The sequence below is a fragment of the Ictalurus punctatus genome, chromosome 12 (assembly GCF_001660625.3).
Source record: "Ictalurus punctatus breed USDA103 chromosome 12, Coco_2.0, whole genome shotgun sequence".
Lineage (NCBI taxonomy): Eukaryota > Metazoa > Chordata > Actinopteri > Siluriformes > Ictaluridae > Ictalurus > Ictalurus punctatus.
The window spans coordinates 8378643-8392846 of NC_030427.2; the positions used below are offsets into that span (position 1 = coordinate 8378643).

The window sequence follows — 14204 nt, forward strand, 5'->3', positions numbered from 1 at the left end:
GTACCCCGCCTTGTGCCCAATGCTCCCTGGGATAGTCTCCAGGTTTCCCCATGACCCTGAAGGAAGGATAAGCGGTATAGAAGATGGATGGATGTTATTTAGATATGGAGGACATAGTGGCAGCATTTACACTAGCAAATAAGCAGCATTTGTAGAATCAATGCTTAAAGAGTGTTGATGAGCGCTGCCTTATAATGTGGGTTTAGATCCCTAAGAAAACTAAAAAAAAAAATCAGTTTTTAGATATATTGTTTGCACTATATTTGTATTGTTTTTATTTTAAGTGTTTTATTTTAAGTGTTTATTTTAAGTGTTTTATCGTTCTATATATTTATATTTTGTTCTGTATTTTTATATATTTTTATTGACAATTTGAATGGTCTTTTGACCTGGAGTTATTTATTGCTTTTATTGTTCTTTGTATTTATAGTTTGAAAATTGTACTAATGTGAACATTTGAAATAAATACAAAAGTTTAGATTGTGTACATTTTTGGTTGGTGTCAGATTATTTATATCATAATAGTGATGAACGCTGGTTGGAGGGGCCCCCTGAGAATTTTTGCCTAGTGCCCCAACAGACTCTAGAATCGCCCCTGATAACAAGAAATTAATGAATGTCTCCCTGCCTGACCAGGGGGCTTTCTGTGTGCCCTCATCATGCGAGTTGAGTTCTCTTTAGCGGCTTATTGCGATTGGACGGTCAAATAAATACGCACACATCATGTCAAATTTCAGGTCTTGCCGAGTATTCATGTTTTAATATTCAGTCGGAGGTGTGTCAATACAGTATATTAGATCTGTGCATTAGGTCTTAAAGTGACAGCAATCGAATAAACCTGCTGCTGTCTGTGTCATTAATGTTCATCAAACAACAAAACACAAAGACAAAATCACTCTCATTTAATAAGAATCACTGTATATGTCATACAGTGAAGTCTATTTTATTTTACATTTAATTGCTTTATTCAGTTTTTGTAGTATTTATTACTTGAATACTACTGATAGACCGACCTGAGAAAACGTATCGTTATCGTGAAATTTTTTTGTTGATTCCAGTCTTGAATTTCACATAAAAATGTAAAATGTACTTCTTAATATAGTAAATATCACAAACCCTGCTGAAAGGGATTTTTTCATTTTAATTAGAGTTTGCATGTTCTCCCAGTTCTTCGGGGGTTTCCTCTGAGTAGTCTGGTTTCCTCCCCCAGTCCAAAGACATGCTTTGTAGGCTGATTGGCATCTCTAAGTTGTCTGTGGAATTGTGTGCGATTGTGCCCTGCTATTGGTTGGCACCCCATCCAGGGTGTCCCCCCGCTTTGTGCCCCGAGTGCCCTGGGATAGGCTCCAGGCTCCCCGCAAGCAGCTGCTTGTAAATACTCAGAGCTACAGGTAACTTGTTCACCCAAGATTGTAATAAACTCCTCTAATCTCTTCTGCCACAGTGAGTGGTAGTGAGCTGGCAGTGCTAACATTGCTAGCCTTATTAGCCATCAAACCTATTTTGTTGCTTAGTAAGCAGCACTCACCTTTCATTCTTTCCAGGCAAAAAACCTGCGATTCACATATTACATCACTGGTGTTCTCATCAAAATGCATGCTGTCCAAGTGCTAAATGAAGAAGCAATGATGACACTACTGAGAAATGACAATATTTCATTACATGTGGCGCACACTGATAATACACCATTTTCCTGCTGGCAAACATTTATCCCTCTGTAGGGAATCTGAGCCACACAACTCTATGCCAACCCTGGGCAGTTCTATTTCAACTCAGTTTATGCATGGTGCCAAGTGTGGTAAGCAAAATTCCACTTTACTGGACGTGTGCAAATCATCACTGGGAATTTTGCCCTGTGTGCTATGGCCCTGTGTGGCATACTGCCAAAGAGGCACTGTTGAAGAGGGCACAAGTTTACATGGCTCTTTTAGGTCATGGCAACTTGGTTCCATGTTCCACCATCCACAAAGGTTCCACCTGCCTCATACATGATTTAGGCTAGGACACTTATGGGCTGGCCCTAAACAGTACTCCCACCACCATAGGGAACATGCCTGTGAAAGGCATTGGCTGGTGACAGGATGATTTACAGTGCAAAATATTGCTTTTTGCTCAATGCACAGTGACTACATCCTGATGACATAGTCACAGGGATAAAAATTTAAAAAATTAATGAATTTCCATCACTCTTCACTGAGCACACTCCAACTCCTCTTTCCTCATGGAAAGAGGTGCAATTAAAAAGCTAGACCCCACAGATCAAAATGGGTCTAATCAACAAACATCCTTGTTCTATCAAATTCAGAAGAGACTAAGCTGGTTCCTATAGATACCCTTCCCTTCCATATGCTAAGGGTATCGGATGTAATTCATATGATGCAACCACAGGACTGACTTTTTAAGGTTTTGCCTTCCAAGGACAGTCATTCATTTATATTAAAGTTCTTATAGTTCATGGGTGTTTTTGAGCTGTATACAAAAAGCCTTGTCTCCCCTGATAGCCAGCAGCATCAGGATACTGCTGTACTGCTTTACAACTGGCTCCTATGTGCCACTACCAACAGCAGGTCATTCTCGCACCCTACTCACACACATTGCAGTGCTTGGTCTCATGGTGAACTCAGAAAAAACTTCTTAACAGTCTACACAATTAATCGGTGATTCACTGATAATACTAGCCTCCCTTACACCACAATGTGTGGCAACCATTATTAGGCTTGCCAAATCAGATTTAACCTGGGCACAATGTGCGATACCGTTTCCTTTTGAGGATACTAGGTATGTTGACCATCAGCTGCAGTGGTAGTCCCACTGGGCTTGCTAGAGCTACAAGCTTTTTAGAAGTGGGTTATCAGCCTAACAGAGCCATGTCCTTGTTTCAGTAAGAGAGACACTGTGTCTAGATTGCTGGAGATGCAAAGCTTTTCTAACAAATGGGGTCCAGTTGAAACGGGTGCCCCATCGGAGAGATATAATCAGCAAGGACACTTGGTTTACTGATGCAAGGACACAAGTTTTTTGTTGTTGTTGTTTTTATACCAGTTTTTAGATTATCAGACAATGTGGGACACACAGTGGGGGATATAAGAATTGGATAAGTCAACATTTTTTTCAGTAAATATATTTCCAATGAGGCTGTTCACATAAATTTTTTAGTATTAACTCACAACGTTAAAGTCAATAAATAAAGGTATGTGTAATAAAGTGGAATGACAGGAAAAAATTATTGAACACGTTAACTGAAATTTATTTAATACTTAGGGGAGAATCCTTTGTTTGTAATGACAACTTCAAGAAGCTTCTTGTATGAAGAAATTAATCGGCCGCAATATTCAGGTGTGATTTTTGTCCCGTTCTTCTAAACACATTGTCTTTAAATCTTGTTCAATTGGATTCGAGTCAGGTGATTGACTGGGCCATTCTAACACCTGGATTTTTTTCTCTGAAACCAATTGAGAGTTTCCTTTGCTGTGCGCTTTGGATTGTTGTCCTGCTGGAAGCTCCAGCCACGTCTCATCTTCATCATCCTGGTGGATGGCAGCAGATTCTTCTCAAGAATCTCCCGGTAAAGGGCTCCATTCATCGTTCCTTCAATTATATAAAGTCTGTCAGTATCATGCAATGAAAAACAGCCCCACACCATGATGCTTCACCTCCACACTTCACTGTTGGTTTAGTGTTTTAGGATGATGTGCAGAGCCATTTCTTCTCCAAACATGGTGTGTAGTATGACAGCCAAAAAATTAAATTTTGCTCTGGTCTGACCAGGCTACACTCTCCCAGTATTTCACAGGCTTGTCCAAATGAGTTGTAGCAAACTTTAAAGGAGCTTCGACATGCCTTTTCTTTAGTAATGGAGTCTTGCGGGGTGAGCGTGCATAGAGGCCATGGTGGTGGAGTGCATTGCCTATTGTTTTCTCTGTGACGAAGGTACCTGCTGCCTCCAAGTGTTTCTGGAGCTCTTTCTGAGTGGTCCGATTTTCCTGTGTCATTCCACTTTATGACACATAACTTTATTTATGGACTTTAATGTTGTCAATTCTTTATATTTGCAGATTTCTTGAGTTAATACTGATGTCTGGTAAAAAAAAAAAATTATGTGAATAGCCTCATTGTAAATATATTTACTAAAAAAAATGTTGACATGTGCAATACTTATTTCCCCCACTGTATATATATATATATATATATATATATATATATATATATATATATATATATATATATATATATATATATATATATATATATATATATCAACTTATCAATGTGGCATGTACAATGGTTTAATGGATGTTCTGTATATCCAAGTATTGTATTTGCTTCCAGTAGTGGTCTCCCAGATCTAGGAAAGGAGTAAATGGATCTTCACTGATGCCATGATTTTAGGTACCGCTGCTACTTTTGCTAGAGTTCAGAAGAACCTGGCTGCTTCCTCCCCAAGCCACGTTAGTTGCACCTGTGGATTTGGCTTCTCAGTACGAATCACAAACACTACTGAACAAATGAGTCCATTGTACTCAAGCCTTGTATTTGTGTATGAAAACTTCCAGAGTTAATATTTTAAGTTAACTCAATTGACATTTGAGAACTGACCAGTAACTAACTAACTAACCACTCCAGAAAATTCCAAGGAAAGACTTCTGTATGACAGTGGTATTTATTACAGATACGGGGGCATACAGTAAGTCGTGGCTTTGCTGGTCCTTAGAACCTATCCAGATGATTCTCACTGCATCTACCACAACATCTACCATTCTTTCTGGCTCTAGAAAGAATTCTTTAGTAAAAGACTAATTTGCAAATGAAAGACCACAAAGCGTGACATTTTGTGAATGTTTTTTTTTTTTCCAAAGCATATTTTTTCTTCATGTTGAACTTATGATCTATATATAGTCAGTAATATATGACTGCTATGGGCGTTAGTATAATAGGAGAGATTGATTGACAGTGAGGCAAGTGATTTTGCTTGCCACTCTGAACGTGAACAATCTTCAAGTAAAATTCCTGTAAGTGAATATGTAGTTTGGAAATTTAAAAAAAAAAAAAAAAAACACTAAATTGAGTTGTAATTCATATCTCTAAGACAGTGCGCATGGTGCTCACTCAACATGAATTTAAAAAAAAAAAAAAGGACATCTTGTATTTGTAGAATCACATGAACTGATTTTATGTATAGATGTGGCAATTTGGTTTATCTCTAAATCCTATTGCGTACAACAGTTACTGACTTAATCAGATTCTTACTGGATACATAAACTAAGCTCATTTGCTCTTTTTTTTTTAATACAATGTAATAGAAATTGCAGTCTAAGTCCTCATGTTGCAATACTAAAGCAATACTGCACCCTGGTGGTAGGTTGTTGTAACCAAAATAGGCTCTTTAGGTCTAGTCCACACATTACAATAAGACACAGCCAACATTGTAATCAACTTTTATTTACAATATGCTTGTGGTTGTCCTCTACAGCTGTCCAGTCTACTCTATATTTATGACTGGCTTCCTACTCACACTGAACCACAACAACATGACTGTTGTCCTCATACAGAGAGTTAAGTCATTTCCAATGAAAGTTCCCTTCAGAGTGAGTATCAGTAAATGCAAACCAGTAGAAAAGCATAATTGTCCTTGCTGCTCAGCAAGGGTATATGTTTTTAATGTGTAAAATTGTCTCTTCTATGTGAAACTATTTGTGCTGCCGTCTTGACCAGGACTCGCTGGAATAAGAGATCTTGTATCTCAGTGGGACCTTCCTGGATAAATAAAGGACAAATAAAATAACATTTTTAAAATGGCAGTTTTTGCTACCCCAGAATGCACGCATCCAGTTCCTTCTGTACAGATGGGGGTTTGTTTGCTGCATTTGCTGACACTGTTCCTGAGGCAGTCTGTGTGAGAAGAAGGAAGATGCCACAAAGGATGCTGAAGAAGGAGGCAGGGGGCGCCAACATGAAGGATGGACCGTAATACAGATTGAGGTGCAGGTCCGAGCACATGGAGGACCTGCGCTGGAGGATGTAATGCTCCAGAGAACCTGAGACCTGCACCCATACTGCAAATGTCACCACCACGACCAAAAGCAAGAATCCTAAAGACATGGATAGAAATTTTAGATATTATGCTGAATTTTATGGAATTGATAAGAGAGGAAGATGATGAAAGTTAAATTGAAATGATAAATGTTAGGGTTAGACATGTGCTGATTTTCACATTGCAGTAATACCTTACACTTTTTGCATGGTTTTCAATGTTATCCTGATATTTTAAAGATCCAATTCTATAATGATCCAGAAAAGATATTGGTCTGATATGGATAGCTAGTATCAGATTAGTGCTTCCTTTATTAAGGGACTGACTGTTCTTTGCAAATTTAGTTGAAATAAGCTAACTTAAAAGGTGAAGCAAACAGCAGTAGCAATGTACAGTCCCCTCTGAAAGTATTGGAACAGTAAGGCCAATTCTATTGTTTCCAAAACATTTGGGTTTGAGATCAAAAGATGAACATGAGACAGCAATTCAGAATTCCAGCTTTCATTTCCTTATATTTACATCTAGATATAAAGGGGCGGGGTTCTCTCTTCAATCTCCTCTTCAGAAGGTGAAATGCTGCTCAACAGCGTTAAGGTCTGGTGATTGACATGGCCAGTCCAAAACCTTCTACTTTTTTGTGATAGCAGTGCTTTTTTTGTGCAATTGTTATGCTACATGATGATATTCCTCCCAATTAGATTGGATGCATTTCTCTGTAAATTGGAAGACAGAGAATTGTTTCTGTAAACTTCTGATTTCTGCTGCTATCATCATGAGTTACATCATCAATAAAGATTAGTGAGGCCATTTCAGAAGCAGCCATGCAAGCCCAAGCTATGACACTACCTCCACCATGCTTGACTGATTTAGATCATCACTTTGGTAGAGGTTAATCTTGGTTCCAGAACTTTTGTGGCTCAACTCTGTATTTTTTTGTGAATTCCAATCTGGCTTTCTGATTCTTACTGCTTATGAGGGGTTTGCATCTTTTGGCCTCTATATTTCTGCTCTTGAAGTCTTCCTTGAAAGGTGGATTGTGATACCTTCACCCCTGCCCCGTGAAGGTTGTTGATGATATCACTATTTACTCTATAAACAATCAATTTAACAGGCACACCTGGGCAGCAAGAAACACCTATCAGTCACACGTTCCAATATTTTTGATCATTTGAAAAATGGGTGGGTTCAAACAAAAGGTGCCATGTTCTAAGTTGTGTAACACATCTAGATGTAAATATGAGGAAATGAAAGCTGAAATTCTGATCTATTGTCTCATTCATCTTTTGACCTCAAACCCAATGCCTTCAGTGTATAGTGGAAACAACATAACCTTGCTGTTCCAAGACTTTCAGAGGGGGACTGTAAGTGCCCACAATATCAAGATTGTGCATGCCAAATATTATGGTATATCACACAACTGATTATCAGCACATGCCAAATGCAAGCAAATTTGAAAGCAATCCTGAATACAATATTGTATCTGCAATCCTGTATATCAAAGAAAGGAAGGAAATAGAGATGATGGAAGAAATATTGCAAAACAGCAGGTATGCTAAAGGAAGAAGAAAACGAAACAGAATGCATTATTAGCCAGGAGTGTATTTACCACCAGTTATGAAAAGAGCACCTCCAGCTTCATAAAGGCGACGGTTGGCTCGTGGGACAGCGCAGACGGTGACAAACACACCAATCATAACCATGGTGAATCCCAGGATAGACATAATACACCAAAAAGTCCTATGCACTGGAAAGCATATTGGATAAAAAAATAAATATTTGCTGGATATCCATCAGCTCTGCAATCAAAATGCATCAGAGGGTAAATTAGGTGTATAAATTGTTTTCCAGAAATCTTTTTATAGTATATTACTATATATTACTATATTGTTCCTGAACTTTGTTTTATTTTGTTATGACAACAATAGGCTTAAAAGGAAAATTCTGCTTTCACGCATACATACAGTGTATGTATTGTGCATACAGCTTTAGATATGCATTTTTTTGTGAAGTTCTCACATGTAGTTGTACCTGCATTTAAAGTGTTTCTTCTTTTCTCAGGTAGAGGATCATGGGAAAGGTAGACAGGCATGCAAATCTTCTCTGTTGGTTGGTTGGCTGTTAGAAAAGGCATACAGCATGAAAATGAATAATTCACCCATCAATAACACTATTCATGCAGATTACAACATACAGTAAGGCAAAAGTTAAGATCATTGCATTGGTACTTCAGGTTCCTGGTATGGTCACCTACTGATCCAGAAATCCAGTATGCTCTGCTCCTCTCTGTCTGTTCTATAGGAGCATCTCCAAAAAATCCCTTCATGGTAGGACAAGACTGTGTTTTTACTATCATTTGGGTCTTCCTTTAGGCCATCCTTGACATTTTAAACAGAAAAACAGTCATTTGTAACAAAAATCTGCTTATTTCTTTTGTTAAAACTAAGCACATGAGTTAAGAAAACACATTAAATACACAATTGAACTGGATTGAGTTAAATCTCACACAGTACATATTCAATATTCAATACATATTCACACACCCATTCATACACTACGGACACTTTAGACACGCCAATCAGAATACCATGCATGTCTTTGGACTGAGGGTGGAAACCGGAGTACCCGGAGAAAACCCCCACAGCACGGGGAGAACATGCAAACTCCGCACACACAGGGCCATGGTGGGGATCGAACCCCCGACCCTGGAGGTGTGAGGCAAACTGGCTAACCACTATGCGCCCTACCACCATACATTATACTTTTATTCACTGTAGCCTATCTTTTGCTATGCAATCATCTATCACATCCCCAAAATATCAACACCACTGAACTGTTTAGTTAAATCACTGAAACAAAAAGTACACAGAAAATGGTAAGCTGTATAAACAGTACACCTACAAGGTACATTAAGAAGGTAGGTCTGTCTAATAAATTGACCAGTAAAGCCCAAAACACTTCAATTTAATTAGAAAAGAAACTTACAAAAACTGTGGCATTTTTATGGCAATGTTACATCAGGAGACGTATTGTGCTGGTGTGTTCTCTCTCTCTCTCTCCATTTGTTTTGCTCCCACAGATCGCTCTACCTTAATTGGACGTGTTGAAGTTATGAACAGGGATTGGAGAGGAGAAGAAATTTTAAAAGAGCATCTTTTTAAAAGAAATAAGGACATTATGTCAAGAGGAAGGCGGATGTGTGGTGTGTCTGTGATCACTTTGTGGCAGAGTGTACTCCTCATTTGTATATATTGCAACCTATTGTAAATATTTCTTTTCTTGGTATCACGAAAGCTGTAGGGGTTGGGTGCCATTTATTTTGAGTCGATCTTTTGTTCTCTGTTTTTGATTCAGCTAGGGAGTTAGGTCAGACTCTGCATTTTGTTTTGAATTACCTTTTCTGTTGTTAGGTTATTTAAATTGATACGGGCAAGCTAGCGGCGGTTTTGTTTATTATTTTGGTCTCCCCCAGCCCTGAAGAGATTTTGCTTTCTGCGTGATTCTGTTTGTTTGGGATTATTTCTTTCTTGCAATCATTAAATTGGCAAGGTAATCAAATAGTTGAATGGAACGTGTGTCGACCTCATTATTTTGATTATGATTTATGTTTATACTTTTTATGTTACACCTCGACCCTAGACCGGGGTCATAACAGGCAACATGAAAAAAACAGAAGGTGGTGAAAAAGACGGTAAGAATAACAACTCTGAACATTTTTGCAGTGGTTTTGGTTATAACACAATGCTTACACATGGTGTAGGCGCATGGGGTACCTGCTGAATTTCAACCACTCTTTCGTCGTCATTTATTTTGAGGCTTAAAAACTTACGTGTGTGAGATTGTGCACACAAAATGCTACAAATGCAAAAATAGAGTCAGCTTTAATCACAATCATTCAGGCACCAAGTAGATTTAACACTATAGACTAAGAAGCTAATAATGAGCACAAATTGATGGTGGCTTTAAGTACTACAGTATCAGTAAAAATGTTTTAAATGAAGTTGTCACGATTTCCCCTCGAGCCAGCGCTGCAGTATTGCAGCGTGCTCTTAAAACCAAAGCGTAAGCTCATGCATGATCTTGATGCGTGAGCTCTTAGCGGACGCATGCTTTTCAGCCTTCAATATCATTGACTTTGTTTACGTTGGACATGTTCTTTTGTTATGGTTATGTTCTGTCGCCACTCCTGTTCTGTCATTGGTTGTTTCTCGAAAGTGTGGCATCATTGTTTTCAGCTGTCACTTGTTTAAGCCATGATTACGTTCGTTATATAAACCCCTTGTGTCCCTGTGCACATTGCTTAGTATTGACTTTCTCATTACCAAGAGGTTGTTCATTATTTTTCGTTTTTGATTCATGTTTCTCGTTTCTCGTTTTCGATTCTAGCCTCGCCCAGTTTATGCCTGACCTTTTGCCTGTTATTAGACCATGCTTTGGATTACCGTTTTGGATTTGTCTGCCTGCCTCTCTCTCTAATAAACGTCTTTTACTGCACTTGCATCCGTCCCAACCTCTATTACGTAAGTTACATAACAGAATACTATGCCATACCATGGATGCAGCAGGAAGACAGAGGAGACGACACACTAAGCAAACCATCCCCACCTTGGATTTGATCCAGTTTCCACAATGGACTTTCGTAGATCTCCCAGATCTGTATGATGGGTTTTTTGGCTACACTGAATAGCAAGCCTAACGGACCCCAAGCCCAGTGAGAAGCAATGGATAGGGTTCATGTTGTCCCAGTTTTTTGGCTCAGCCCACCAGTGGGCGCAGTGTCTAGCAGCCATGGGATCGAGGGGACTGGAGAACATAACTCAGTTTGTGGGACTATTCATGATGATGTTTGGCAGTCCAGGATCCAGGGAAGTCTTGGAGGATCTTTTTTGTGCCTGCCTCAGAGATGAAGCTGACGTGCCATTCACCACCTATTATGAACAGGCAAACTGGGGGATCTCTTTCTCAAAGCTCCTGCCTAAGACCCACTATGTGGTCTCCCCTGCTGAGCTCCAGCCGGAAGTCAACATGGTGACCTCATCTCCAAAGCTCGAACCTGAGACCCATGAGGTGGTCTCACCAGCCGAGTTCCAGCCAGAGGTCAATGTGGTGACCTCGGCTCCAGAGCTCAAACCTGAGACTCACGAAGAGGTCTCACCTACCGAGCTCCAGCCGGAGGTCAACATGGTGACATCATCTGCTCCACGAAGTGGTCTCACCTGCCGAGCTGCAGTCGGAGGTCAACGTGGGGACCTCTGCTCCCAAGCTACAGCCTGAGATCCACGAGGTGGTCTTATCTGCAGCGCTCTAACTAGAGGTCAACGAGGTGTCCTCCCAAGCCATTTTTACGTCCGAGATAGAAGAGGCGACCTTTCAAGCCAAGTTCCTGTCAGAGGTTGAAGAGACAACCTCTCAAGACACGTTCCTGTATGAGGTTGAATAATTGACCTCCCAAGCTAAGTACCTTTCCCAGGTCAAAGAGACGGCCTCCCAAGCCAAGTTCATGTCCGAGGTTGACAAGGTGACTTCCCATACCAAGTTATACCCATACCACTTATGCTGATACCAAAATCTGTCGATATGACCAACCAAGTCCTCATGCCTGAAATCGACGTCACGACCAACCAGGGTCTGCTCACGCATGAAAGTGACATCACGACCAACCAAGATCTGATCATGCCCGAGTCTGCTGACGCGGACAACCAAGTTATGCTCACGCCCGAGTCTGCTGACATGGACAACCAAGTTCTGCTCAGGCCTGAGACTGCTGACACGGGCAACCAAGTTCTGCTCAAGCCCGAGTCTGCTGATACGGACAACCAAGTTCTACTAATGCCTGCAGCAGACGTCATGACTAACCAAGTTCTCCTCATGCGTGAGACCGACGACACGATCAACCGAGTGCTCCTCATGCCTGAGACTGATGACACAGCCAACCAAGTTCAGCCTGCAAAGTCGATGGAGAACGACGCTCAGACTCTCTGCATGACTGAGGATGCCGCTCAGCATCCCTATACATCTGAGGATGCCACTCAGCCACCCTGTTCTACAGAGAAAGTTTCTCTACCTCCCGTTGCAGTCAAGAGCTCCACTTTGCTTCCTTATTCTGCCGTTAATGCCACTACACCAGGGTTCTATATGGACGTCGCTCCATTTTCCCATGCCACTGAGGACGTCGCTCTGCCCTCCTGCTCCGCTGAGGACGTTGCTCTGCCTGCCTGCTCTGCTGAGGATGTCACTCTGCCTGCCTGCAGCGCCCTTGGGAGGCGGTTCTGTCACGATTTCCCCTCAAGCCAGCGCTGCAGTAAATAAACCCGAAGCGCAAGCTTGTGCATGAGCTCGGTGCACAAGTTCTTAGCAAAGGCACGCTCTTCGGCCTTCAATGACATTGACTTTGTTTACATTGGACACTTTCTTTTGTTATGGTTATGGTTGTTCTGTCTCCACCCCTGTTTTGTCATTGGTTGTTTCCCAAATGTGTGGCATCATTGTTTTCCCGTGTTTAACCCATTATTACATTCGTTATATAAATCCCTCCTGTCTCTGTGCACATTGCATAGTATTGAGTTTCTCATTTCCAAGCGGTTGTTCATTGTTTTTCATTTTGATTCATGTTTCTCGACCTTGTTTCTCGTTTTCGATTCTAGCCTCGCCCAGTTTATGCCTGTTTGTATATCGTCTGACCTTTTGCCTGTTATTAGACCATGCTTTGGATTACCGTTTTGGATTTGTCTGCCTGTCTCTCGCTCTAAAAAACGTCTTTTACTGCACTCGCATCCGTCCTAACCTCCATTAAGTAAGTTATGTTACAGAAGTTCTGCACTGATATCAAGGAAAGTAGTTCATCTCTAGTCTAATAACAGAAACAGATACACACACACACACACACACACTCACACACACACACACACACACACACACAGTTGTTCCAGGATCTCAAATAAAAACCAGTTACTCTTCATTTTCTAATTCCCAAGCTTATAGCTAAATGTTGTTTAGCTTCTTTTATTGGTATAGTGCTTTGCTCCATGAAATATTATGCAGACACTTTGTTCTTACCTTTCTGGTGACTCTTCTTAGTTTTTCGGTGTTTTTGTCCTGTGGATCACAAGACTCCAGGGATAAGAGCCAGTAGTCTGTACCGAGAGAAAGCAGAAAAAACAAGGAGCCCAGAGCTCCACAGAAGCCAGCCATAAACTGAAGCACTGCTAACCGCATAACGAAAGAACTCAGACAGTCACCTACTATAGCTAGACTCCTGTCTGCCTTCCAACATCTGTTTGTCTGTCCATCTCTCATGTCTGAGGAGTCTAATGACAGCTTGTGATACAGTTTCAGTTGTAACCCTCCTTGTTATTTTTGGTACATTCATTACATACCAGTTACAAAACCCACCCCAATTCAAAACTAGTTCAAAAATAACAACTAAATAAAGGAAGCAACAGACACACATGACATATGGGGTGTTGCATTCCTCATGGTGGGGGCTATATAAGGATACTGGGTGTTGGAGTTGAGGTAATGGCAATCATTTTAGAATCTCACACCAAGTGTTGCGACCTTAGGTCATTATTAATAGTCATTTTCTTTTATAAGACCTGAGTTAGCATGTACAGTTACACAAGAAGATTTTTTTTTTTTCTGTGGCACTGTATCTACTGAATAGTAATTCAGTAATACAGTGAATATAAAAAAAAAAGTCCACACAACCCTGTTAAAATTGCAGGTTTTTGTGATCTAAAAAATGAAAAGATAATTCATGTCAGATATTCTACCATCTTTAATGTGAAAAAAGTGAAAAACAAGTAGAAACATTTTAGGAAAAAGAAAAAAAACTTACAATAACCTGGTTGCATAAGTGTGCACACCCTTTTATAATGGGAGCATGTAACTGTGCTCAGAATTATCCAATCACACTCAAACTCGTATTCAAATGTGTTTATCATACAGCTGTCATCAGTGAAGTTATTCAGATTTACCCCAACTAAAGGTCAGCTGTTTCTGTAGGATTTTCTTGTTTTTATCCTACTGCTAACACCATGGTCTGCAAAGAGCTTACAAAGCATGTGCAGGATCTTAGGTATTGATCAGGAGATGAGTGCAAAATAATATCTAAAACATTAGACATACCATTGTAACACCATGAAGTCCATCATCAACAAGTGGAGAAAACTGGGCA

The 14204-nt window shown here is 40.2% G+C and overlaps 1 protein-coding gene across 2 annotated transcripts; it reads right to left on the reverse strand.

Annotated features, from left to right (window-relative positions):
* Window positions 1–5419: 5419 nt before the first annotated feature.
* tmem182b (transmembrane protein 182b) lies at window positions 5420–13364 on the reverse strand. 2 transcript variants are annotated; one of them, XM_047159021.2, is made up of 6 exons: window positions 13271–13364; window positions 13085–13161; window positions 8283–8406; window positions 8060–8146; window positions 7638–7775; window positions 5420–6089 (listed from the first exon to the last, which is right to left on the reverse strand). In XM_047159021.2, exons 1-6 carry the CDS (start codon window positions 13299–13301, stop codon window positions 5806–5808), a joined length of 741 nt encoding a protein of 246 aa, XP_047014977.1. In that variant the 5' UTR covers window positions 13302–13364; the 3' UTR covers window positions 5420–5805. The 2 variants fall into 2 exon arrangements, with proteins under 2 accessions (XP_047014977.1, XP_017336323.2); XM_017480834.3 differs by lacking the exon at window positions 13271–13364 and having other exon boundaries at window positions 13085–13264.
* Between the last annotated feature and the right edge of the window lie 840 nt (window positions 13365–14204).

Bases quoted from the DNA above. Each gene is read 5' to 3' on its own strand.
- tmem182b (XM_017480834.3), bottom strand. From the start codon at position 13,243: ATGCGGTTAGCAGTGCTTCAGTTTATGGCTGGCTTCTGTGGAGCTCTG. The intron at 8,407-13,084 runs GTAAGAACAAAG...TAAAATGTCAAG, and splicing joins TAAGAAGAGTCACCAGAAAG to GATGGCCTAAAGGAAGACCC. The intron at 6,090-7,637 runs GTAAATACACTC...CCATGTCTTTAG, and splicing joins TGCTCTTTTCATAACTGGTG to GATTCTTGCTTTTGGTCGTG.